Source organism: Somniosus microcephalus, chromosome 3, assembly GCF_052327205.1.
Source record: "Somniosus microcephalus isolate GS21.2 chromosome 3, FLI_Smic_1.0, whole genome shotgun sequence".
In the NCBI taxonomy this organism is placed as follows: Eukaryota; Metazoa; Chordata; class Chondrichthyes; order Squaliformes; family Somniosidae; genus Somniosus; species Somniosus microcephalus.
In genome coordinates this window covers 217121063-217148579 of record NC_140989.1, presented here as the reverse complement: position 1 = coordinate 217148579, position 27517 = coordinate 217121063, and the positions used below count along the sequence as shown (strand labels likewise).

At 45.2% G+C, this 27517-nt stretch overlaps 1 protein-coding gene across 4 annotated transcripts in view; it reads left to right on the top strand.

The window, feature by feature from the left end:
* LOC147121722 (retinoic acid receptor RXR-gamma-A-like) overlaps positions 1-27219 on the top strand; it is a 387129-nt gene extending 359910 nt beyond the window's left edge. For all 4 annotated transcript variants that reach the window (XM_085982171.1, XM_085982169.1, XM_085982172.1 and 1 more), the window contains exons 9-10: positions 16548-16653; positions 22391-27219. In XM_085982171.1, coding sequence (XP_085838297.1) covers positions 16548-16653; positions 22391-22538 — 254 coding nt within the window. In that variant the 3' untranslated portion in view covers positions 22539-27219. The remainder of the gene's footprint in view (positions 1-16547; positions 16654-22390) is intronic.
* The last annotated feature ends 298 nt before the right edge of the window (positions 27220-27517 follow it).

Here is a 27517-nt window from a genome sequence, read left to right as displayed (position 1 = left end):
AGGGATTTGGTCCATTGAATTTACATACACTGGGAGTGAATGGGGAGGGATTTGGTCCATTGAATTTACATACAGTGGGTGTGAATGAGGGATTTGGTCCATTGAATTGACATACAGTGGGAGTGAATGGGGAGGGATTTGGTCCATTGAATTTACATACACTGGGAGTGAATGGGGATGGATTTGGTCCATTGAATTTACATACAGTGGGAGTGAATGGGGAGGGATTTGGTCCATTGAATTTACATACACTGGGAGTGAATGGGCAGGGATTTGGTCCATTGAATTTACATACAGTGGGAGTGAATGGGGAGGGATTTGGGCCAATGAATTTACATACACTGGGAGTGAATGGGGAGGGATTTGGTCCATTGAATTAACATACAGTGGAGGTGAATGGGGAGGGATTTGGTCCATTGAATTTACATACACTGGGAGTGAATGGGGAGGGATTTGGTCAATTGAATTTACATACACTGGGTGTGAATGGGGAGGGATTTGGTCCATTGAATTTACATACACTGGGTGTGAATGGGGAGGGATTTGGTCCATTGAATTTACATACACTGGGAGTGAATGGGGAGGGACTTGCTCCATTGAATTTACATACACTGGGAGTGAATGGGGAGGGATTTGGTCCATTGAATTTAGATACACTGGGAGTGAATGGGGAGGGATTTGGTCCATTGAATTTACATACACTGGGTGTGAATGGGGAGGGATTTGGTCCATTGAATTTACATACACTGGGAGTGAATGGGGATGGATTTGGTCCATTGAATTTACGTACACTGGGTGTAAATGGGGTGCGATTTGGTCCATTGAATTTACATACAGTGGGAGTGAATGGGGAGGGATTTGGTCCATTGAATTTACATACACTGGGAGTGAATGGGGATGGATTTGGTCCATTGAATTTACATACAGTGGGAGTGAATGGGGAGGGATTTGGTCCATTGAATTTACATACACTGGGAGTGAATGGGGAGGGATTTGGTCCATTGAATTTACATACAGTGGGAGTGAATGGGGAGGATTTGGTCCATTGAATTTAGATACACTGGGTGTGAATGGGGAGGGATTTGGTCCATTGAATTTACATACAGTGGGAGTGAATGGGGAGGATTTGGTCCATTGAATTTAGATACACTGGGTGTGAATGAGGAGGGATTTGGTCCATTGAATTTACATACACTGGGAGTGAATGGGGTGGGGTTTGGTCCATTGAATTTACATACAGTGGGAATGAATGGGGAGGGATTTGGTCCATTGAATTTACATACAGTGGGAGTGAATGGGGAGGGATTTGGTCCATTGAATTTACATACACTGGGAGTGAATGGGGAGGGATTGGTCCATTGAATTTACATACAGTGGGTGTGAATGAGGAGGGATTTGGTCCATTGAATTTACATACAGTGGGTGTGAATGGGGAGGGATTTGGTCCATTGAATTTACATACAGTGGGTGTGAATGGGGAGGGAGTCGGTCCATTGAATTTACATACAGTGGGTGTAAATGGGGAGGGATTTGGTCCATTGAATTTACATACACTGGGAGCGAATGGGGAGGGATTTGGTCCATGAATTTACATACAGTGGGAGTCAATGGGGAGGGATTTAGTCCATTGAATTTACATAGTGGGTGTGAATGGGGAGGAATTTCGTCCATTCAATGTACATACACTGGGAGTGAATGGGGAGGGATTTGGTCCATTGAATGTACATACACTGGGTGTGAATGGGGATGGATTAGCTCCATTGAATTTACATACACTGGGTGTGAATGGGGAGGGATTTGACCCATTGAATTTACATACACGGTGTAAATGGGGAGGGATTTGTTCCATTGAATTTACATACACTGGGTGTAAATGGGGTGGGATTTGGGCCATTGAATTTACATACACTGGGAGTGAATGGGGAGAGATTTGGGCCATTGAATTTACATACACTGGGAGTGAATGGGGAGGGATTTGGGCCATTGAATTTACATACACTGTGAGTGAATGGGGAGGGGTTTGGGCCATTGAATTTACATACACTGGGAGTGAATGGGGAGGGATTTGGTCCATTGAATTTACATACACTGGGAGTGAATGGGGAGGGATTTGGTCCATTGAATTTACATACAGTGGGTGTGAAAGGGGAGAGATTTGGTCCATTGAATTTACATACAGTGGGAGTGAATGGGGAGGGATTTGGTCCATTGAATTTACATACACTGCGACTAAATGGGGAGGGATTTGGTGCATTGAATTTACATACACGGTGTATATGGGGAGGGATTGTGTCCATTGAATTTACATACACTGGGTGTAAATGGGGTGGGATTTGGGCCATTGAATTTACATACACTGGGAGTGAATGGGGAGGGATTTGGTCCATTGAATTTACATACAGTGGGAGTGAATGGGGAGGGATTTGGTCCATTGAATTTACATACAGTGGGAGTGAATGGGGAGGGATTTGGTCCATTGAATTTACATACACTGCGACTAAATGGGGAGGGATTTGGTCCATTGAATTTCCATACACTGGGAGTGAATGAGGAGGGATTTGGTCCTTTGAATTTACATACAGTGGGAGTGAATGGGGAGGGATTTGGTCCATTGAATTTACATACACTGGGAGTGAATGGGGAGGGATTTGGTCCATTGAATTTACATACAGTGGGTGTGAATGAGGAGGGATTTGGTCCATTGAATTTACATACAGTGGGAGTGAATGGGGAGGGATTTGGTCCATTGAATTTACATACACTGGGTGTAAATGGGGTGCGATTTGGTCCATTGAATTTACATACAGTGGGAGTGAATGGGGAGGGATTTGGTCCATTGAATTTACATACACTGGGAGTGAATGGGGATGGATTTGGTCCATTGAATTTACATACAGTGGGAGTGAATGGGGAGGGATTTGGTCCATTGAATTTACATACACTGGGAGTGAATGGGGAGGGATTTGGTCCATTGAATTTACATACACTGGGAGTGAATGGGGAGGGATTTGGTCCATTGAATTTACATACACTGGGTGTGAATGGGGATGGATTTGGTCCATTGAATTTACATACAGTGGGTGTGAAAGGGGAGAGATTTGGTCCATTGAATTTACATACAGTGGGAGTGAATGGGGAGGGATTTGGTCCATTGAATTTACATACACTGCGACTAAATGGGGAGGGATTTGGTGCATTGAATTTACATACACGGTGTATATGGGGAGGGATTGTGTCCATTGAATTTACATACACTGGGTGTAAATGGGGTGGGATTTGGGCCATTGAATTTACATACACTGGGAGTGAATGGGGAGGGATTTGGTCCATTGAATTTACATACAGTGGGAGTGAATGGGGAGGGATTTGGTCCATTGAATTTACATACAGTGGGAGTGAATGGGGAGGGATTTGGTCCATTGAATTTACATACACTGCGACTAAATGGGGAGGGATTTGGTCCATTGAATTTCCATACACTGGGAGTGAATGAGGAGGGATTTGGTCCTTTGAATTTACATACAGTGGGAGTGAATGGGGAGGGATTTGGTCCATTGAATTTACATACACTGGGAGTGAATGGGGAGGGATTTGGTCCATTGAATTTACATACAGTGGGTGTGAATGAGGAGGGATTTGGTCCATTGAATTTACATACAGTGGGAGTGAATGGGGAGGGATTTGGTCCATTGAATTTACATACACTGGGTGTAAATGGGGTGCGATTTGGTCCATTGAATTTACATACAGTGGGAGTGAATGGGGAGGGATTTGGTCCATTGAATTTACATACACTGGGAGTGAATGGGGATGGATTTGGTCCATTGAATTTACATACAGTGGGAGTGAATGGGGAGGGATTTGGTCCATTGAATTTACATACACTGGGAGTGAATGGGGAGGGATTTGGTCCATTGAATTTACATACACTGGGAGTGAATGGGGAGGGATTTGGTCCATTGAATTTACATACACTGGGTGTGAATGGGGATGGATTTGGTCCATTGGATTTACATACACTGGGTGTGAATGGGGAGGGATTTGGTCCATTGAATTTACATACACTGGGAGCGAATGGGGAGGGACTTGCTCCATTGAATTTACATACACTGGGAGTGAATGGGGAGGGATTTGGTCCATTGAATTTACATACACTGGGTGTGAATGGGGAGGGATTTGGTCCATTGAATTTACATACACTGGGAGCGAATGGGGAGGGACTTGCTCCAATGAATTTACATACACTGGGAGTGAATGGGGAGGGATTTGGTCCATTGAATTTACATACACTGGGTGTGAATGGGGAGGGATTTGGTCCATTGAATTTACATACACTGGGAGTGAATGGGGATGGATTTGGTCCATTGAATTTACATGCAGTGGGAGTGAATGGGGAGGGATTTGGTCCATGAATTTACATACAGTGGGAGTGAATGGGGAGGGATTTAGTCCATTGAATTTACATAGTGGGTGTGAATGGGGAGGAATTTCGTCCATTCAATGTACATACACTGGGAGTGAATGGGGAGGGATTTGGTCCATTGAATGTACATACACTGGGTGTGAATGGGGATGGATTAGCTCCATTGAATTTACATACACTGGGTGTGAATGGGGAGGGATTTGACCCATTGAATTTACATACACGGTGTAAATGGGGTGGGATTTGGGCCATTGAATTTACATACACTGGGAGTGAATGGGGAGAGATTTGGGCCATTGAATTTACATACACTGGGAGTGAATGGGGAGGGATTTGGGCCATTGAATTTACATACACTGTGAGTGAATGGGGAGGGGTTTGGGCCATTGAATTTACATACAGTGGGAGTGAATGGGGAGGGATTTGGTCCATTGAATTTACATACACTGGGAGTGAATCGGGAGGGATTTGGTCCATTGAATTTACATACACTGGGTGTGAATGGGGAGGGATTTGGTCCATTGAATTTACATACACTGGGAGTGAATGGGGAGGGATTTGGTCCATTGAATTTACATACAGTAGGTGTGAATGAGGAGGGATTTGGTCCATTGAATTTACATACAGTGGGAGTGAATGGGGAGGGATTTGGTCCATTGAATTTACATACACTGGGAGTGAATGGGGTGCGATTTGGTCCATTGAATTTACATACACTGGGTGTAAATGGGGTGCGATTTGGTCCATTGAATTTACATACAGTGGGAGTGAATGGGGAGGGATTTGGTCCATTGAATTTACATACACTGGGAGTGAATGGGGATGGATTTGGTCCATTGAATTTACATACAGTGGGAGTGAATGGGGAGGGATTTGGTCCATTGAATTTACATACACTGGGAGTGAATGGGCAGGGATTTGGTCCATTGAATTTACATACAGTGGGAGTGAATGGGGAGGGATTTGGGCCAATGAATTTACATACACTGGGAGTGAATGGGGAGTGATTTGGTCCATTGAATTTACATACACTGGGAGTGAATGGGGAGGGATTTGGTCCATTGAATTTACAGACACTGGGTGTGAATGGGGAGGGATTTGGTCCATTGAATTTACATACACTGGGAGTGAATGGGGAGGGATTTGGTCCATTGAATTTACATACACTGGGTGTGAATGGGGAGGGATTTGGTCCATTGAATTTACATACACTGGGTGTGAATGGGGAGGGATTTGGTCCATTGAATTTACATACACTGGGAGTGAATGGGGAGGGACTTGCTCCATTGAATTTACATACACTGGGAGTGAATGGGGAGGGATTTGGTCCATTGAATTTAGATACACTGGGAGTGAATGGGGAGGGATTTGGTCCATTGAATTTACATACACTGGGTGTGAATGGGGAGGGATTTGGTCCATTGAATTTACATACACTGGGAGTGAATGGGGATGGATTTGGTCCATTGAATTTACATACACTGGGTGTAAATGGGGTGCGATTTGGTCCATTGAATTTACATACAGTGGGAGTGAATGGGGAGGGATTTGGTCCATTGAATTTACATACACTGGGAGTGAATGGGGAGGGATTTGGTCCATTGAATTTACATACAGTGGGAGTGAATGGGGAGGATTTGGTCCATTGAATTTAGATACACTGGGTGTGAATGGGGAGGGATTTGGTCCATTGAATTTACATACACTGGGTGTGAATGGGGAGGGATTTGGTCCATTGAATTTACATACAGTGGGAGTGAATGGGGAGGATTTGGTCCATTGAATTTAGATACACTGGGAGTGAATGGGGAGGGATTTGGTCCATTGAATTTACATACACTGGGTGTGAATGGGGAGGGATTTGGTCCATTGAATTTACATACACTGGGAGTGAATGGGGAGGGATTTGGTCCATTGAATTTACATACACTGGGTGTGAATGGGGAGGGATTTGGCCCATCGAATTTACATACACTGGGACTGAATGGGGAGGAATTTGGTCCATTGAATTTACATACACGGTGTGAATGGGGAGGGATTTGGTCCATTGAATTTACATACACTGGGAGTGAATGGGGAGGGATTTGGTCCATTGAATTTACATACACTGGGAGTGAATGGGGTGGGGTTTGGTCCATTGAATTTATATACAGTGGGAATGAATGGGGAGGGATTTGGTCCATTGAATTTACATACAGTGGGAGTGAATGGGGAGGGATTTGGTCCATTGTATTTACATACACTGGGAGTGAATGGGGAGGGATTGGTCCATTGAATTTACATACAGTGGGTGTGAATGAGGAGGGATTTGGTCCATTGAATTTACATACAGTGCGTGTGAATGGGGAGGGATTTGGTCCATTGAATTTACATACAGTGGGTGTGAATGGGGAGGGATTCGGTCCATTGAATTTACATACAGTGGGTGTAAATGGGGAGGGATTTGGTCCATGAATTTACATACAGTGGGAGTGAATGGGGAGGGATTTAGTCCATTGAATTTACATACACTGGGAGCGAATGGGGAGGGATTTGGTCCATGAATTTACATACAGTGGGAGTGAATGGGGAGGGATTTAGTCCATTGAATTTACATAGTGGGTGTGAATGGGGAGGAATTTCGTCCATTCAATGTACATACACTGGGAGTGAATGGGGAGGGATTTGGTCCATTGAATGTACATACACTGGGTGTGAATGGGGATGGATTAGCTCCATTGAATTTACATACACTGGGTGTGAATGGGGAGGGATTTGACCCATTGAATTTACATACACGGTGTAAATGGGGAGGGATTTGTTCCATTGAATTTACATACACTGGGTGTAAATGGGGTGGGATTTGGGCCATTGAATTTACATACACTGGGAGTGAATGGGGAGGGATTTGGTCCATTGAATTTACATACACTGGGAGTGAATGGGGAGGGATTTGGTCCATTGAATTTACATACAGTGGGTGTGAAAGGGGAGAAATTTGGTCCATTGAATTTACATACAGTGGGAGTGAATGGGGAGGGATTTGGTCCATTGAATTTACATACACTGCGACTAAATGGGGAGGGATTTGGTGCATTGAATTTACATACACGGTGTATATGGGGAGGGATTTGGTCCATTGAATTTACATACACTGGGTGTAAATGGGGTGGGATTTGGGCCATTGAATTTACATACACTGGGAGTGAATGGGGAGGGATTTGGTCCATTGAATTTACATACAGTGGGAGTGAATGGGGAGGGATTTGGTCCATTGAATTTACATACAGTGGGAGTGAATGGGGAGGGATTTGGTCCATTGAATTTACATACACTGCGACTAAATGGGGAGGGATTTGGTCCATTGAATTTCCATACACTGGGAGTGAATGAGGAGGGATTTGGTCCTTTGAATTTACATACAGTGGGAGTGAATGGGGAGGGATTTGGTCCATTGAATTTACATACACTGGGAGTGAATGGGGAGGGATTTGGTCCATTGAATTTACATACAGTGGGTGTGAATGAGGAGGGATTTGGTCCATTGAATTTACATACAGTGGGAGTGAATGGGGAGGGATTTGGTCCATTGAATTTACATACACTGGGAGTGAATGGGGATGGATTTGGTCCATTGAATTTACATACACTGGGTGTAAATGGGGTGCGATTTGGTCCATTGAATTTACATACAGTGGGAGTGAATGGGGAGGGATTTGGTCCATTGAATTTACATACACTGGGAGTGAATGGGGATGGATTTGGTCCATTGAATTTACATACAGTGGGAGTGAATGGGGAGGGATTTGGTCCATTGAATTTACATACACTGGGAGTGAATGGGGAGGGATTTGGTCCATTGAATTTACATACACTGGGAGTGAATGGGGAGGGATTTGGTCCATTGAATTTACATACACTGGGTGTGAATGGGGATGGATTTGGTCCATTGGATTTACATACACTGGGTGTGAATGGGGAGGGATTTGGTCCATTGAATTTACATACACTGGGAGCGAATGGGGAGGGACTTGCTCCATTGAATTTACATACACTGGGAGTGAATGGGGAGGGATTTGGTCCATTGAATTTACATACACTGGGTGTGAATGGGGAGGGATTTGGTCCATTGAATTTACATACACTGGGAGCGAATGGGGAGGGACTTGCTCCAATGAATTTACATACACTGGGAGTGAATGGGGATGGATTTGGTCCATTGAATTTACATGCAGTGGGAGTGAATGGGGAGGGATTTGATCCATTGAATTTACATACACTGGGTGTAAATGGGGTGGGATTTGGGCCATTGAATTTACATACACTGGGAGCGAATGGGGAGGGATTTGGTCCATGAATTTACATACAGTGGGAGTGAATGGGGAGGGATTTAGTCCATTGAATTTACATAGTGGGTGTGAATGGGGAGGAATTTCGTCCATTCAATGTACATACACTGGGAGTGAATGGGGAGGGATTTGGTCCATTGAATGTACATACACTGGGTGTGAATGGGGATGGATTAGCTCCATTGAATTTACATACACTGGGTGTGAATGGGGAGGGATTTGACCCATTGAATTTACATACACGGTGTAAATGGGGTGGGATTTGGGCCATTGAATTTACATACACTGGGAGTGAATGGGGAGAGATTTGGGCCATTGAATTTACATACACTGGGAGTGAATGGGGAGGGATTTGGGCCATTGAATTTACATACACTGTGAGTGAATGGGGAGGGGTTTGGGCCATTGAATTTACATACACTGGGAGTGAATGGGGAGGGATTTGGTCCATTGAATTTACATACACTGGGAGTGAATCGGGAGGGATTTGGTCCATTGAATTTACATACAGTGGGTGTGAAAGGGGAGAGATTTGGTCCATTGAATTTACATACAGTGGGAGTGAATGGGGAGGGATTTGGTCCATTGAATTTACATACACTGCGACTAAATGGGGAGGGATTTGGTGCATTGAATTTACATACACGGTGTATATGGGGAGGGATTTGGTCCATTGAATTTACATACACTGGGTGTAAATGGGGTGGGATTTGGGCCATTGAATTTACATACACTGGGAGTGAATGGGGAGGGATTTGGTCCATTGAATTTACATACACTGGGAGTGAATGGGGAGGGATTTGGTCCATTGAATTTACATACACTGGGTGTGAATGGGGAGGGATTTGGCCCATCGAATTTACATACACTGGGACTGAATGGGGAGGAATTTGGTCCATTGAATTTACATACACGGTGTGAATGGGGAGGGATTTGGTCCATTGAATTTACATACACTGGGAGTGAATGGGGAGGGATTTGGTCCATTGAATTTACATACACTGGGAGTGAATGGGGTGGGGTTTGGTCCATTGAATTTACATACAGTGGGAATGAATGGGGAGGGATTTGGTCCATTGAATTTACATACAGTGGGAGTGAATGGGGAGGGATTTGGTCCATTGAATTTACATACACTGGGAGTGAATGGGGAGGGATTGGTCCATTGAATTTACATACAGTGGGTGTGAATGAGGAGGGATTTGGTCCATTGAATTTACATACAGTGGGTGTGAATGGGGAGGGATTTGGTCCATTGAATTTACATACAGTGGGTGTGAATGGGGAGGGATTTGGTCCATTGAATTTACATACAGTGGGTGTAAATGGGGAGGGATTTGGTCCATTGAATTTACATACACTGGGAGCGAATGGGGAGGGATTTGGTCCATGAATTTACATACAGTGGGAGTGAATGGGGAGGGATTTAGTCCATTGAATTTACATAGTGGGTGTGAATGGGGAGGAATTTCGTCCATTCAATGTACATACACTGGGAGTGAATGGGGAGGGATTTGGTCCATTGAATGTACATACACTGGGTGTGAATGGGGATGGATTAGCTCCATTGAATTTACATACACTGGGTGTGAATGGGGAGCGATTTGACCCATTGAATTTACATACACGGTGTAAATGGGGAGGGATTTGTTCCATTGAATTTACATACACTGGGTGTAAATGGGGTGGGATTTGGGCCATTGAATTTACATACACTGGGAGTGAATGGGGAGAGATTTGGGCCATTGAATTTACATACACTGGGAGTGAATGGGGAGGGATTTGGGCCATTGAATTTACATACACTGTGAGTGAATGGGGAGGGGTTTGGGCCATTGAATTTACATACACTGGGAGTGAATGGGGAGGGATTTGGTCCATTGAATTTACATACACTGGGAGTGAATGGGGAGGGATTTGGTCCATTGAATTTACATACAGTGGGTGTGAAAGGGGAGAGATTTGGTCCATTGAATTTACATACAGTGGGAGTGAATGGGGAGGGATTTGGTCCATTGAATTTACATACACTGCGACTAAATGGGGAGGGATTTGGTGCATTGAATTTACATACACGGTGTATATGGGGAGGGATTTGGTCCATTGAATTTACATACACTGGGTGTAAATGGGGTGGGATTTGGGCCATTGAATTTACATACACTGGGAGTGAATGGGGAGGGATTTGGTCCATTGAATTTACATACAGTGGGAGTGAATGGGGAGGGATTTGGTCCATTGAATTTACATACAGTGGGAGTGAATGGGGAGGGATTTGGTCCATTGAATTTACATACACTGCGACTAAATGGGGAGGGATTTGGTCCATTGAATTTCCATACACTGGGAGTGAATGAGGAGGGATTTGGTCCTTTGAATTTACATACAGTGGGAGTGAATGGGGAGGGATTTGGTCCATTGAATTTACATACACTGGGAGTGAATGGGGAGGGATTTGGTCCATTGAATTTACATACACTGCGACTAAATGGGGAGGGATTTGGTCCATTGAATTTCCATACACTGGGAGTGAATGAGGAGGGATTTGGTCCTTTGAATTTACATACAGTGGGTGTGAATGAGGAGGGATTTGGTCCATTGAATTTACATACAGTGGGAGTGAATGGGGAGGGATTTGGTCCATTGAATTTACATACACTGGGAGTGAATGGGGATGGATTTGGTCCATTGAATTTACATACACTGGGTGTAAATGGGGTGCGATTTGGTCCATTGAATTTACATACAGTGGGAGTGAATGGGGAGGGATTTGGTCCATTGAATTTACATACACTGGGAGTGAATGGGGATGGATTTGGTCCATTGAATTTACATACAGTGGGAGTGAATGGGGAGGGATTTGGTCCATTGAATTTACATACACTGGGAGTGAATGGGGAGGGATTTGGTCCATTGAATTTACATACACTGGGAGTGAATGGGGAGGGATTTGGTCCATTGAATTTACATACACTGGGTGTGAATGGGGATGGATTTGGTCCATTGGATTTACATACACTGGGTGTGAATGGGGAGGGATTTGGTCCATTGAATTTACATACACTGGGAGCGAATGGGGAGGGACTTGCTCCATTGAATTTACATACACTGGGAGTGAATGGGGAGGGATTTGGTCCATTGAATTTACATACACTGGGTGTGAATGGGGAGGGATTTGGTCCATTGAATTTACATACACTGGGAGCGAATGGGGAGGGACTTGCTCCAATGAATTTACATACACTGGGAGTGAATGGGGAGGGATTTGGTCCATTGAATTTACATACACTGGGTGTGAATGGGGAGGGATTTGGTCCATTGAATTTACATACACTGGGAGTGAATGGGGAGGGATTTGGTCCATTGAATTTACATACACTGGGAGTGAATGGGGATGGATTTGGTCCATTGAATTTACATGCAGTGGGAGTGAATGGGGAGGGATTTGATCCATTGAATTTACATACACTGGGTGTAAATGGGGTGGGATTTGGGCCATTGAATTTACATACACTGGGAGCGAATGGGGAGGGATTTGGTCCATGAATTTACATACAGTGGGAGTGAATGGGGAGGGATTTAGTCCATTGAATTTACATAGTGGGTGTGAATGGGGAGGAATTTCGTCCATTCAATGTACATACACTGGGAGTGAATGGGGAGGGATTTGGTCCATTGAATGTACATACACTGGGTGTGAATGGGGATGGATTAGCTCCATTGAATTTACATACACTGGGTGTGAATGGGGAGGGATTTGACCCATTGAATTTACATACACGGTGTAAATGGGGAGGGATTTGTTCCATTGAATTTACATACACTGGGTGTAAATGGGGTGGGATTTGGGCCATTGAATTTACATACACTGGGAGTGAATGGGGAGAGATTTGGGCCATTGAATTTACATACACTGGGAGTGAATGGGGAGGGATTTGGGCCATTGAATTTACATACACTGTGAGTGAATGGGGAGGGGTTTGGGCCATTGAATTTACATACACTGGGAGTGAATGGGGAGGGATTTGGTCCATTGAATTTACATACACTGGGAGTGAATGGGGAGGGATTTGGTCCATTGAATTTACATACAGTGGGTGTGAAAGGGGAGAGATTTGGTCCATTGAATTTACATACAGTGGGAGTGAATGGGGAGGGATTTGGTCCATTGAATTTACATACACTGCGACTAAATGGGGAGGGATTTGGTGCATTGAATTTACATACACGGTGTATATGGGGAGGGATTTGGTCCATTGAATTTACATACACTGGGTGTAAATGGGGTGGGATTTGGGCCATTGAATTTACATACACTGGGAGTGAATGGGGAGGGATTTGGTCCATTGAATTTACATACAGTGGGAGTGAATGGGGAGGGATTTGGTCCATTGAATTTACATACACTGGGAGTGAATGGGGAGGGATTTGGTCCATTGAATTTACATACACTGCGACTAAATGGGGAGGGATTTGGTCCATTGAATTTCCATACACTGGGAGTGAATGAGGAGGGATTTGGTCCTTTGAATTTACATACAGTGGGAGTGAATGGGGAGGGATTTGGTCCATTGAATTTACATACACTGGGAGTGAATGGGGAGGGATTTGGTCCATTGAATTTACATACAGTGGGTGTGAATGAGGAGGGATTTGGTCCATTGAATTTACATACAGTGGGAGTGAATGGGGAGGGATTTGGTCCATTGAATTTACATACACTGGGAGTGAATGGGGATGGATTTGGTCCATTGAATTTACATACACTGGGTGTAAATGGGGTGCGATTTGGTCCATTGAATTTACATACAGTGGGAGTGAATGGGGAGGGATTTGGTCCATTGAATTTACATACACTGGGAGTGAATGGGGATGGATTTGGTCCATTGAATTTACATACAGTGGGAGTGAATGGGGAGGGATTTGGTCCATTGAATTTACATACACTGGGAGTGAATGGGGAGGGATTTGGTCCATTGAATTTACATACACTGGGAGTGAATGGGGATGGATTTGGTCCATTGAATTTACATGCAGTGGGAGTGAATGGGGAGGGATTTGGTCCATTGAATTTACATACACTGGGAGTGAATGGGCAGGGATTTGGTCCATTGAATTTACATACAGTGGGAGTGAATGGGGAGGGATTTGGGCCAATGAATTTACATACACTGGGAGTGAATGGGCAGGGATTTGGTCCATTGAATTTACATACAGTGGGAGTGAATGGGGAGGGATTTGGGCCAATGAATTTACATACACTGGGAGTGAATGGGGAGAGAATTGGTCCATTGAATTTACATACACTGGGAGTGAATGGGGAGGGATTTGGTCCATTGAATTAACATACAGTGGGTGTGAATGGGGAGAGATTTGGTCCATTGAATTTACATACACTGGGAGTGAATGGGGAGGGATTTGGTCAATTGAATTTACATACACGGAGTGAATGGGGAGGGATTTGGTCCATTGAATTTGCATACAGTGGGAGTGATTGGGGTGGGATTTGGGCCAATGAATTTACATAAACTGGGAGTGAATGGGGAGGGATTTGGTCCATTGAATTTACATACACTGGGAGTGAATGGGGAGGGATTTGGTCCATTGAATTTACATACAGTGGGTGTGAATGGGGAGGGATTTGGTCCATTGAATTTACATACAGTGGGAGTGATTGGGGTGGGATTTGGGCCAATGAATTTACATAAACTGGGAGTGAATGGGGAGGGATTTGGTCCATTGAATTTACATACAGTGGGTGTGAATGGGGAGGGATTTGGTCCATTGAATTTACATACAGTGGGAGTGATTGGGGAAGGATTTGGTCCATTGAATTTACATACACTGGGAGTGAATGGGGAGGGATTTGGTCCCTTGAATTTACATACAGTGGGAGTGAATGGGGAGGGATTTGGTCCATTGAATTTACATACACTGGGAGTGAATGGGGATGGATTTGGTCCATTGAATTTACATACAGTGGGAGTGAATGGGGAGGGATTTGGTCCATTGAATTTACATACACTGGGAGTGAATGGGGAGAGATTTGGTCCATTGAATTTACATACACTGGGTGTGAATGGGGAGGGATTTGGTCCATTGAATTTACATACAGTGGGTGTGAATGGGGAGGGATTTGGTCCATTGAATTTACATACACTGGGTGTAAATGGGGTGCGATTTGGTCCATTGAATTTACATACACTGGGAGTGAATGGGGATGGATTTGGTCCATTGAATTTACATACACTGGGTGTAAATGGGGTGCGATTTGGTCCATTGAATTTACATACACAGAGTGAATGGGGATGGATTTGGTCCATTGAATTTACATACAGTGGGAGTGAATGGGGATTGATTTGGTCCATTGAATTTACATACAGTGGGAGTGAATAGGGAGGGATTTGGTCCATTGAATTTACGTACACTGGGAGTGAATGGGGAGGGATTTGGTCCATTGAATTTACATACAGTGGGAGTGAATGGGGAGGGATTTGGCCCATTGAATTTACATACACTGGGTGTGAATGGGGAGGGATTTGGTCCATTGAATTTACATACAGTGGGTGTGAATGGGGAGGGATTTGGTCCATTGAATTTACATACACTGGGTGTGAATGGGGAGGGATTTGATCCATTGAATTTACATACACTGGGTGTGAATGGGGAGGGATTTGGTCCATTGAATTTACAGACAGTGGGAGTGAATGGGGAGGGATTTGGTCCATTGAATTTACATACACTGGGTGTGAATGGGGAGAGATTTGGTCCATTGAATTTACATACAGTGGGTGTGAATGGGGAGGGATTTGGTCCATTGAATTTACATACAGTAGGAGTGAATGGGGATGGATTTGGGCCAATGAATTTACATACACTGGGAGTGAATGGGGAGGGATTTGGTCCATTGAATTTACATACACTGGGTGTGAATGGGGAGGGATTTGGTCCATTGAATTTACATACAGTGGGTGTGAATGGGGAGGGATTTGGTCCATTGAATTTACATACACTGGGAGTGAATGGGGAGGGATTTGGTCCATTGAATTTACATACACTGGGAGTGAATGGGGTGGGATTTGGTCCATTGAATTTACATACAGTGGGAGTGAATGGGGAGGGATTTGGTCCATTGAATTTACATACACTGGGAGTGAATGGGGAGGGATTTGGTCCATTGAATTTACATACACTGGGAGTGAATGGGGTGGGATTTGGTCCATTGAATTTACATACACTGGGAGTGAATGGGGAGGGATTTGGTCCATTGAATTTACATACACTGGGAGTGAATGGGGAGGGATTTGGTCCATTGAATTTACATACACGGAGTGAATGGGGAGGGATTTGGTCCATTGAATTTACATACACTGGGAGTGAATGGGGAGGGATTTGGTCCATTGAATTTACATACACTGGGAGTGAATGGGGAGGGATTTGGTCCATTGAATTTACATACAGTGGGAGTGAATGGGGAGGGATTTGATCCATTGAATTTACATACACTGGGAGTGAATGGGAAGCAAGTTATTTGTTGGAATTCTATGTGATAGGAATGAATGAGAAGAGGTTTGGCTGATTGAAATTCTATATAATGGGAGTGAATAGAAAAGGATTGATTCATTGGAGTGCTATATAATGGGATGGAACGTGAAGTGGTTTATTCACTGGAATTCTGTTCAGTGGCGGTGAATGGGAAGACTGATTTGTTTGAATTCTGTACATTGCAGACACCTATATTTTAACTAATGTTATGCTCCAAAAGTAAATGTGAATATTTTCAACACGCTGTTTAGATGCTAAAGGCTTATCAAACCCAGGCGAAGTGGAATCTCTGAGGGAGAAGGTGTATGCATCACTAGAGGCTTATACAAAACACAAGTACCCGGACCAGCCTGGCCGGTAAGGAACTCTGTGTGTGTGTGTGCGCTCCTCTGTCCCTGTGGCTGTATCTTTGTGTCCTTTACAGCTGTCTCTATATCTGTCTCTGGTTGTGTTTCTGTGCCTGTTTTCTGGCTGCATCTATCTGTCTCCATATCTAGCTGTTGCTGTGCCTCTGTTTCTGTCTGTACCTGTTTAACTGAACCCACTGCATGAAGCTTTTTTGGCGCATGTGCCTATAATTTGAGGCAACAAAGCGCTGCACCAACATCAGGTCCCCTCTCACCAAGACTAACAATACCTTATGGTCCCTCTCAGGTGTTGCTCTTTTTGTTTTAATTCGTTTATGGGATGTGGGCGTCGCTGGCAAAGCCAGTATTTATTACCCATCCCTAATTGCCCTCGAGAAGGTGGTGGTGAGCCGCCACCTTGAACTGCTGTAGTCTGTGTGGTGAAGGTACTCCCACAGTGCTGTTAGGTAGGGAGTTCCAGGATTTTGACCCAGCAACGATGAAGGATCGGCGATATACTTCTAAGTCAGGATGGCGTGTGACTTGGAGCTGGTGGTGTTCACATGCGCCTGCTGCCCTTGTCCTTCTAGGTGGAAGAGGTTGTGGGTTTGGGAGGTGCTGCCGAAGAAGCCTTGGCGAGTTGCTGCAGTGCATCTTGTAGATGGTACACACTGCAGCCACGGTACATCGGTGGTGGAGTGAATGTTTAAGGTGGTGGATGGGGTGCCAATCAAGCGGGCTGCTTTGTCCTGGATGGTGTCGAGCTTCTTGAGTGTTGTTGGAGCTGCACTCATCCAGGCAAGTGGAGAGTATTCCATCACACTCCTTACTTGGCCTTGTAGATGATGGAAAGGCTTTGGGGAGTCAGGAGGTGAGTCACTCGCCGCAGAATACCTAGCCTCTGACCTGCTCTTGTTGCCACAGTATTTATGTGGCTGGTCCAGTTAAGTTTCTGGTCAATGGTGACCCCCCCCAGGATGTTGATGGTGGAGGATTCAGTGATGGTAATGCCGTTGAAGGTCAAGGGGAGGCGGTTAAACTCTTGCTTGTTGGAGATGGTCATTGCCTGGCACTTCTGTTACCTGCCACTTATTAGCCCAAGCCTGAACGTCATTCAGGTCTTGTTCCAAGTGGGCATGGACTGCTTCATTATCTGTGGAGTTGTGAATGGCGCTGAACACTGCAGTCATCAGCGAACATCCCCATTTCTGACCTTATGTTGGAGGGAAGGTCATTGATGAAGCAGCTGAAGATGGTTGGGCCTAGGACACTGCCCTAAGGAACTCCTGCAACAATGTCCTAGGCTGTGATGATTGACCTTCAACCACCACCCTTTGTGCTAGGTAAGACACCAGCCAGTGGAGCGTTTTCCCCCCCGATTCCCATTGACTTCAGTTTTACTAGGGCATCTTGATGCCACACTCGGTCAAATGCTGCTGGAATCCAGCTCCTTTGTCCATGTTTGGACCAAGGCTGTAATGAGGTCGGGAGCCGAGTGGTCTTAGCGGAACCCACACTGGGATCAGTGAGCAGGTTATTGGTGAGTAAGTGCTGCTTGATAGCACTGTCGATGACACCTTCCATCACTTTGCTGATGATTGAGAGTAGACTGATGGGGCAGTAATTGGCCGGGTTAGATTTGTCCTGCTTTTTGTGGACAGGACATACTTGGGGCAGTTTTCCACATTGTCGGATAGATGCTAATGTTGTAGCTGTACTGGAACAGCTTGGCTAGAGGCATGGCTAGTTCTGGAGCACATGTCTTCAGCACGATAGCCGGGATGTTATTGGGGCCCACAGCCTTTGCTGTATCCAGTGCGCTCAGCTGTTTCTTGATATCATGTGGAGTGAATTGAATTGGCTGAAGACTGGTTTGTGTGATGGTGGGGACCTCAGGAGGAGGCCGATATGGATCACCCACTCGGCACTTCTGGCTGCAAACGCTTCAGCCTTGTCTTTTGCACTCACTTGTTGGGCTCCACCATCATTGAGGATGGGGATATTCATGGAGCCTCCTCCTCCCGTCCAACACCATTCACGACTGGATAGCTTTGATCTGATCCGTTGATTGTGGGATTGCTTAGCCCTGTCTATAGCATGCTGCTTCTGCTTTTTAACATGCATGTAGTCCTGTGTTGCAGCTTCCCACCTCATTTTTAGGTACGCCTGGTGCTGCTCCTCTACACTCCTTATTGAACCAGGGTTGGTCCCCTGGCTTGATGGTAATGGTAGAGTGAGGGATATGCCGGGCCATGAGGTTAAAGATTGTGGTGGAGTACAATTCTGCTGCTGATGGTCCACAGCACCTCATGGATGCCCAGTTTTGAGCTGCTAGATCTATCCCATTTAGCACAGTGGTTGTGCCATACAACACAATGGAGGGTGTCCTCAGTGTGAAGATGGGACCTTGTCTCCACAATGACTGTGCGGTGGTCACTGCTACCAATACTGTCATGGACAGATGCATCTGCGATAGGTAGATTGGTGAGGACGAGGCCAAGTAGGTTTTTCCCTTGTGTTGGTTCTCTCACCACCTGTCGCAGGCCCAGACTGGCAGCTAGGTCCTTCAGGACTTGGCCAGTAGTGGTGCTACTGAGCCACTCTTGGTGGTGGACATTGAAGTCCCCCACCCAGAGTATTCTGTGCTTCTTCCAAGTGGTATTCAACATAGAGGATTACTGATTCATCAGCTGAGGGAGGGCAGGAGTTGGTAATCAGCAGGAGGTTCCATGGGGTCCGGAGTCAATGTTGAGGACTCCCAGGGCCACTCCTTCCCGACTGTACTACCACCCCTGGGATGGTGATGGAGGAGTTTGGGACATTGGCTGAAAGGTATGATTCTGTGAGTATGACTGTCACTTGACTAGTCTGTGCGACAGCTCTCCCAATTTTGGCACAAGTCCCCAGATGTTGGTGAGGAGGACTTTGCAGGGTCGACTGGGCTGGGTGTGCCGTGGTCTGTCCAGTTACAACTGAGTGAAATGCTAGGCAGTTAAGAGTCAACCACATTGCTGTGGGTCTGGAGTCACATATAGGCCAGTCCAGGTAAGGACAGCAGATTTCCTTCCCTAAAGGGCATTAGTGAACAAGATGGGTTTTTACAACAATCCGATAGTTTCATGGTCACCATTATTGATAATGGCTTTTTATTCCAGATTTATTTAATTAACTGAATTTATTAACTGCCGTGGTGGGATTTGAACTCACATCTCTGGATCATTAGTCCAGGCCTCTGGATTACTAGTCCAATAACATAACCACTACCCTACCGTTCCCTTTTGGTAGGATTCTGCACTGAGCAAATATGGATCCCAATTGCACAGGATTAAATTATGAGGACAGGTTGCATAGACTAGGCTTGTATTCCCTTGTGTATAGAAGATTAAGGGTGATCTAATTGATATGTTTAAGATGATTAAAGGAGTTGATAGGGTGGATAGAGAGAAACTATTTCCTCTGATGGAGGATCCAACCTGTGAGATATCTTGGAGCGTTGTCTTATGTTACAAAGCACTAAACAGCCAGTGTTTATGTTTCTAGAACATCGGCCTATGCTGTAGGACAATCTATATAGGAGCAGGAGGAGGCTATTCAGCCCCGCAAAGCCTGCACCACCATTCAATTAGATCATGGCTGATCTGTATCTTAACCAATGTTCCCTGTAGGCTGCACTATGTTCTGTGCGGCCTGTTTCTTTCAGTCCCTTTAAATTTCTGCGTATGTGCGGTATCTCCAGTGTTAAAGCTTGTGAGCAAACCGCACGGGACCTTGCAGATTACCGTGCAGCTCAGAGGGAACATTGATCTTAACTCCACCCACTCGCCTTGGTTCCACAACCCTCAATACCCTTGCCTAACAAAAGTCTATCGATCTCAGTTTTGACATTTTCAGTTAACCCCCAGCCTCAACAGCTTTTTTGGGGAAGAGAGTTCCAGATTTCCACTACCCTTTGTGTGGAAAAGTGCTTCCTAACATCACCCCCGAAGGGCCTGGCTCTGATTTTAAGGTCCTTATTCTGGACTCCCCCACCAGAAGAAATAGTTTCTCTCTATCTATCTACCCTACCAAAGCTCTTCAATAACCTCTGGACTGTTTTTGTGTGTTCCTACTATATTAAACCAAAGTAGAAATATTAGGCGCTAATTCTGCACACTCAGCACGAAGCCTTGCTTGCTGGGAGCACAGGTTGGAAAATGTGTTATGATGTTGTAGGTCCAGGCTGCATTCCTGTCCTAGCAAGGCATCGTGCTACCAGCGCAGGCAGCTGCCGAAGAGGAGATTCTAATGGTGTGGCAGCACCCACAGAGGCGGTGAGGGAAGTTAAAGGGGATGGAAGACCCCCCCCCAAGGATTTAGAAACATACTGGTTTTGTAGGCCTCAGCCAGGACCATGGTCCACAAAGGTAAGTGCGAGGGCCAAATTGGAATTCTCCATTTGCAGAATTCTGGGCTTTATTGCCATTAACTTGGGCCTAACACCACCTTTCTCCCAGGTGGTCTCGGGAAGAGGTGGCAAGAGAAGCAGAAGGCAGCAAAATCTGCCAGAAATCTGGGCCTCACCTGCATTTACATACAGCGGGTGGGGAAAGGGCGGCCAGCCTGCGACATTCCCAGTGGGAGCATGCAATGGAGCTCATGGCGGGAGCTTGAAGGTCGACCGGGCTGCCTGATTTTGCCCCTTCTCCGCTGCTATCATGTCTGATGGAAACTTCAGCCCGTACTGCCTCTTAAGAGTTATTGGCATTGTTCTGTACTGTTTGTTGGAGTAGAGCGATTGACATTGGCTTTTTAATGTTAGTTTGAGTGAGGTGACCAACATTAGCAATGTTTCACTGTTTACTTACTGTACTCTTTTTGTATCTTTTATGTCTTGTGACTAAACTTGAATAGTAGTTTGAGCCTGAACTATATAGTCTGACAACATGCTCTGGGAATTTTCTTGAGATGGGTGGGGGAGGGTGCAACTTCCGCAGAAGATCGGCAGAATCCCCAGATACACCATGTGAATTTTCCACTGAAATTACAGCGGCCAGTCGGAGGAATTCGAGGAAATTCCCGGTGATGATATTTTCCGCCTTTCGGAGTGAAAGTTGGGCAGCTTGCGCAAGCCCCAGTGAGTAATGTCACATGAAAGGGGCCAGTTGTCAATCCTATGATATGTAATTGACACAACACAAAGGGTGTAGGCTGCGGACTGCAGGAGTCACAGGGCTGCTACTAGCAAGTGCACCTTTCTGTGAATATGAATAATGGGAACTGTGTGTGTGTGTAAATATGTATGAACAGAATGATTGACGTAGGAACATAGGAAATGCTAGATGATAAAAGACCAAGGTCTATCTAGTTCGCCTTCTACCATTCTGGTAGTCGCCTGATACAGTAATGGAGTTATTGACTAATCATAGAGTTTGATTGCTATCAATGAGTCTACAACAGACCCAGATACGAGGCAAGGGAAACCCCCCAGTGGTGGAGAGCTTTGGGAACCACAGGTCTAAAGTCACCTTTTCCACCCCAGCACTTACCACATGTCCTGTCTCAAATTACTCATATACTGTATCCTAAATATTATTTTCTGAGAGAAATCTATCTACAGTAATTTGCATTTGAATGAATCAATACTAACTGCTTCCACCATCTCCCTCGGGAGCCTGTTCCACAGATTGACCACTCGCTCAACAAATAACACTTGTTACTGTCTCTGTTGTAAGGGGTGATTGACATGGCGTTTTCCTGCGCCTCTCCAGGTTTGCAAAGCTGCTCCTGCGACTGCCAGCCCTCCGATCGATCGGACTCAAGTGTCTCGAACACCTGTTCTTCTTCAAGCTGATCGGCGACACCCCCATTGACACCTTCCTCATGGAGATGCTGGAGGCTCCTCATCAAATGACGTGATTCGATTCTCCGCGCTCCCTACTTTCTTAAATGTTAAATCTGTAAATATTTTCGCTAATTGTGTGAATAGAATTGATATAATGTCATCCGTCTAACTTGTAAAACGACACATATTTTGTATCTTGAACAAGCACAGCACAGCAATTATCTGTTAGTTTGTACAGGGATTAAAAAAAAATTATTGGAAGAATTTTAGATTAAAATTCTATTCAGTGAAGAATAAATCAGGTATATAAATCTGCATACAGTACATCTCTCAGCGCAGTCCTCACAATCGCTCACTGTCATGTCAACTTTCGCTCTGTTGTTTGTGAAAAGGGCCGATTGATTCTCTGAATGCTTGCTCCTCGCACGGAGCCTGTCCCACTCAGTGTGCGTACCGGGAAACAGCAGGGATCATCTGTCCACTTACACCCGTGGAAAATCGGAGGGAACGTGCCGGCCAACTACCCACCTACGCTCCTACCGAGCATGCAAGAACACATTCAGAATATGGGCCCTTGCAAGCCAATCCTGCTGCGTGAAGCCTGTTTTAAAGGGACCCCCACTCCTCCCCGTCCATTCTTAAAGTGACCTTCAGGCACGAGTACTTGTCAAACCTACGAAGATATAAATCACACAGGTCTGACCGTGTGCATTCCACCTGGCACTGTGACAAACTAACTCAAGTTAAGTTCAACTCCTCTCGCTCCCTGGTGAAAGATAATCCCTATTTCAGCTTTGAGGATCAAGATTTCAGGTTTCCTTTGAATTTTATATTTTAATATTAAAGCAGCTATAGTCCTCGGTCTGTTCGATTCTTCAACTGCCTTTTTCTCCTTAGTTTGGAGAATCCAGTTAGTGGTCAATCGGTAACAGTAGGGCACAGACTATCAGGGGCAGAATGAAGGGGGGATGTTAGAACAGTTTTCACAGTGGGTTATTAGAGCATGGGGCTAGTGAGGCAGAGCCTGTAACATCATTTCAAAGGGAACTGGGGAAGGATTTGAAGAGAAACGTGAAAGGGTATGGGAATGGGATTGGAATAGACAGCACCAGTTGAAGAGCTAGCACCGACCGGCACCAGCGTGATGGGCTGAATGGCCGCCTCCTATGTCCCATGTAGCTTTATTTTTATTCAAACTCGGGATATGGGCGTCTTTGGCAAGGGCCGGCATTTATTGCCCGTCCCTAGTTGCCCTGAGATGGTGGGAATACAACTGAGTGGCTTTCTAGGCCACTTTAAGAGAGCCGTTGAGAGTCGACCACATCTGTGTGGGACTGGAGTCACATATAGACCCGACTCGGGTAAGGACGGCAGGCTTTCTTCCCTAAAGGACTTTAGTGAATTGGTTGGGTTTTTACGACAATCCGACAGCTTCATGGTCACTTTTTACTGAGACCAGCTTCTACTATTTCCAGATTATTTTTTTAAGCTGATTTCAAATTCTCAATCTGCCGTGGTGGGATTTGAACGCACGTTCTATGGATTATTGAGGCATTTCCCATTGTACGTAAATAGAAGTGTGGAAATCAATGTTAAGCTGCACCAAACTCTCTGAAATGCACTAAAAAGCCAAACTTCCTTGCATTGTAGCTTCAAATTGTTTGGAGTGATATTTTGGATTGCACTCTCTCAAAGACTTGTCATTTGTTTTTGCGGAATCATGGAGCAATTTGTTTTATTTTCCAGACTTATTTCCTATTCGGCCATCTTAGGACCACTCTCTGGCACGCCCTGAATAAAGTTCACTGACTCCCCACTGACGCCTTCTCCCACCCACCCACTGTATCAGCTTCAACATCCACGTCTACAGATCCCACTGTAACCTCCTCATGCCTAATGTCTCTGCTCTTCCAGCTCCACTCTGCTCCATTTCCACCTCTCTCCCACTCTAGAACCAGGGGCCGAGCCCTTGGCCATCTTGTTAACCCCCTGCCCACACTGTGGAACTCTCTTCCCAACCCCCATTGCCTTGCTTCATTCCTCACCACCTTCAGAAATGTGCTTCCAACCTACCTCTTCACCTCCCTCCTATCGGATTGGGTCTGGCCCCTCCACCTGGGACCATAAAGGGGTGATATAAATGCAAATTCTTGGTGTTGTTTTGCAAGCCAGTGACTGGTGCTGGGATACCTCGCTCGAGTTCCTGTTATTCACACGGGAGGCCGGACAGTAATTGGAGGCTAGCTATTCTTCCACAGAGGCAGCACGGCCTGATTTTTCCCTCCCTCCCATGCGCAGTTCTAGCAGGATTGCAATCAGGACCGGGAACCCTTGCGCCCTTAGGACAACTGTAGTGTCCACCACTCCGCCGACTCTGCACAAACCAAGACATAAATTGGACTACCTTCTAAACGGCGAGAGACTAGATACTGGAGGAGAAAAGGGATTTGGGAATTCGGGTAGATTAACCACAAAGCTTAGTGCACAGGTAGAAAAAGTCATCAAAGGGTTTAATGGAATGTTGGCCTTTATCTCGGGCTAGAATACAAAGGGGAGGAAGTGATGCTTCAGTTGTACACAGCCTTGGTCAGACCCCATCTGGACACTGCGTTCAGTTCTGGGCACCGCACCTCAGGAAGGATACACTGGCCAGAATTATACCAGGGCTTTAAAAAGTTAAATTATGAGGACAGATTGCATAATCTTGGAAATAACAACAGAAAATGCTGGAAAAACTCAGCAGGTCAGGCAACATCCGTGGAGAGAAATTTGAGGTGACGTTTCGGGTCGAACCCTTCTCCTTGAGTTTAGATGGTTGAGGGGTGATCTAATTGAGATGTTTAAAATGATTAGATGGGGTAGATACAGGGAAGCTATTTCCTCTGGTGGGGGTGTCCAGACCAAGGTGGCATAATCTTAAATTTGGAGCTAGGCCGTTCAGGGGTGATGTCAGGAAGTACTTCTTCACACAAAGGGTCGTGGAAATCTGGAACTCTCCCCCCAAAAGGTTGTGGATGCTGGGAGTCAATTGGAGCTTTCAAGACTGAGATTGCTAGATCTATTTTAGGCAGAGGTATCCCTGGACATGGAGCAAAGGCGGCGGGTAAATGGAGTTGAGGTGCCGATCACTCATGATCTATTGAATGGCGGCGCAGACTTGAGGGGCTAAATGGCTTCCTCCTCTGTATCTAGATTGAACCAGGTCAGTTTGACTCCACACTAGGAGCTGTATTTGGACAATAAGCTTAGCATTTAAAACAAATTGGATTGAGATTCTGTTTAGGGTTAGGCGAGAGGAAATTCAAATATACTGTCTCACCTGAAGGGCGATCGTTCACAGTCAGGGTAGGTTAAAGCAGTAATATATTGATGGTCCGCTCACTGCCCTTTACTGGACGCTCGGGCTCCCATGTCTGGTTTCCCAAACATCTAACGCGGGCCTCAAGGAGTCAGAGGGGAGAAGTAGGCTTGATTCAATGTACCCTTCCATCCAGTGTCAGAGAGTCAGTAGAGCAGCAGATGTCCTGTGTATTATGTTGTCGGGATGGTCCAGTTTGGATATTCCAGTTCCTTTCTTTCCACCCAGCCCCTCAATATCTCCCCGCCCACACCTCCAGAGGTCCAATCTTTCTTTGGTTACAGATTCTCGAGCCCTCCGATACCTTGCTTTAAGTGGCCATTCTTCCTGCGTGAGCCCAGGCAGCGAATGGCGACAGGCTATTCAACCACACACCTCGTTTACCCAGCGAGAGTAGCTGGTCCATTCTTTAAAGCTGTGTAACTATTCAGTTTGATCGACTTCCCTTTACATACTGGGAAGCTGCATCTTTTAACATTACGTGCATTATAAGGTGCAGCTCCCAACCCGACACTGTATGTCCACAACCCACTCACTGTAGCAGGACCACAGGGTCACTCCACATGTATGCCTGACTGTTATTTTTGGTAATTGTGCTATTGCTCTTTAGACTGCATTGTCTGTATATTTTATATATAATAATGTATACATATATTATATATATATATAGTGTCTAGTTTACTTCCCAAGAATTCACTATTGAGAAATAGGTCTCTAAAAGAACTTATTGCACCAGTTCTAAGGTGACATGTATCTTTGGGTTTTAAGTTGATATCACCCATTTTTCTTATTTGCTTACATCGCTACACCTTTAATGCATTCATCACACCCATAACCAGCGACAGAAACTGAGTTCATTGATAAAGAAATAAACTATGCACTATATTATATAATACATGTGTATATACATACATGCATATAAACATATGGCAGTGAGCAGGAGGCACTCATTCAGTACAGGGCAGGAGCGGGTGGGTCTGCCCATCTCCGAGCCCTCCGCTGAATGACTGCCTTAGAGTCCTCCACCAGTATTCTGTTTGCTACACCATCCCTGTGCAGCTTCACTGCTTTCAGAGAAAGGGTCAAAAGTTGCAGAGGTTTGACATGCAGTCCCCTTTCACCCGAACAAATGGTTATATTTTTGTACTGAACAAATCAGAGATATGGAGCTACATACTGCAAATTAGCTCCAAGACACACTGCCCTCGTCATGGCAATAACATGAAGCCTTCTGTCGCAAAATGTCAATTTGGAGGAGTGCGTTCTGTACCTGTCTGTCTTTGAACTGCTCTGCAGCACCTTTACAGCTTTGGTATAAACCCTCCCTTAGCAACAAGAAAAATGTTAACTCTTTAACCTGTAATTGTTTTCTCTGTAAATACACTGTTTAAATTCTGGCTCATTGTTTGCTGTGTAATTGTAGAGTTCCTGTTCATTCAGCAGGGTAAGGGTTACGTGCTGTGACTGTACAGAGTATCGGTTCATTCAGCAGGGTAAGGGTTACGTGCTGTGACTGTACAGAGTATCTGTTCATTCAGCACAGTAAGGGTTACGTGCTGTGACTGTACAGAGTATCGGTTCATTCAGCACAGTAAGGGTTACGTGCTCTGACTGTACAGAGTATCTGTTCATTCAGCAGGGTAAGGGTTATGTGCTGTGACTGTACAGAGTATCTGTTCATTCAGCAGGGTAAGG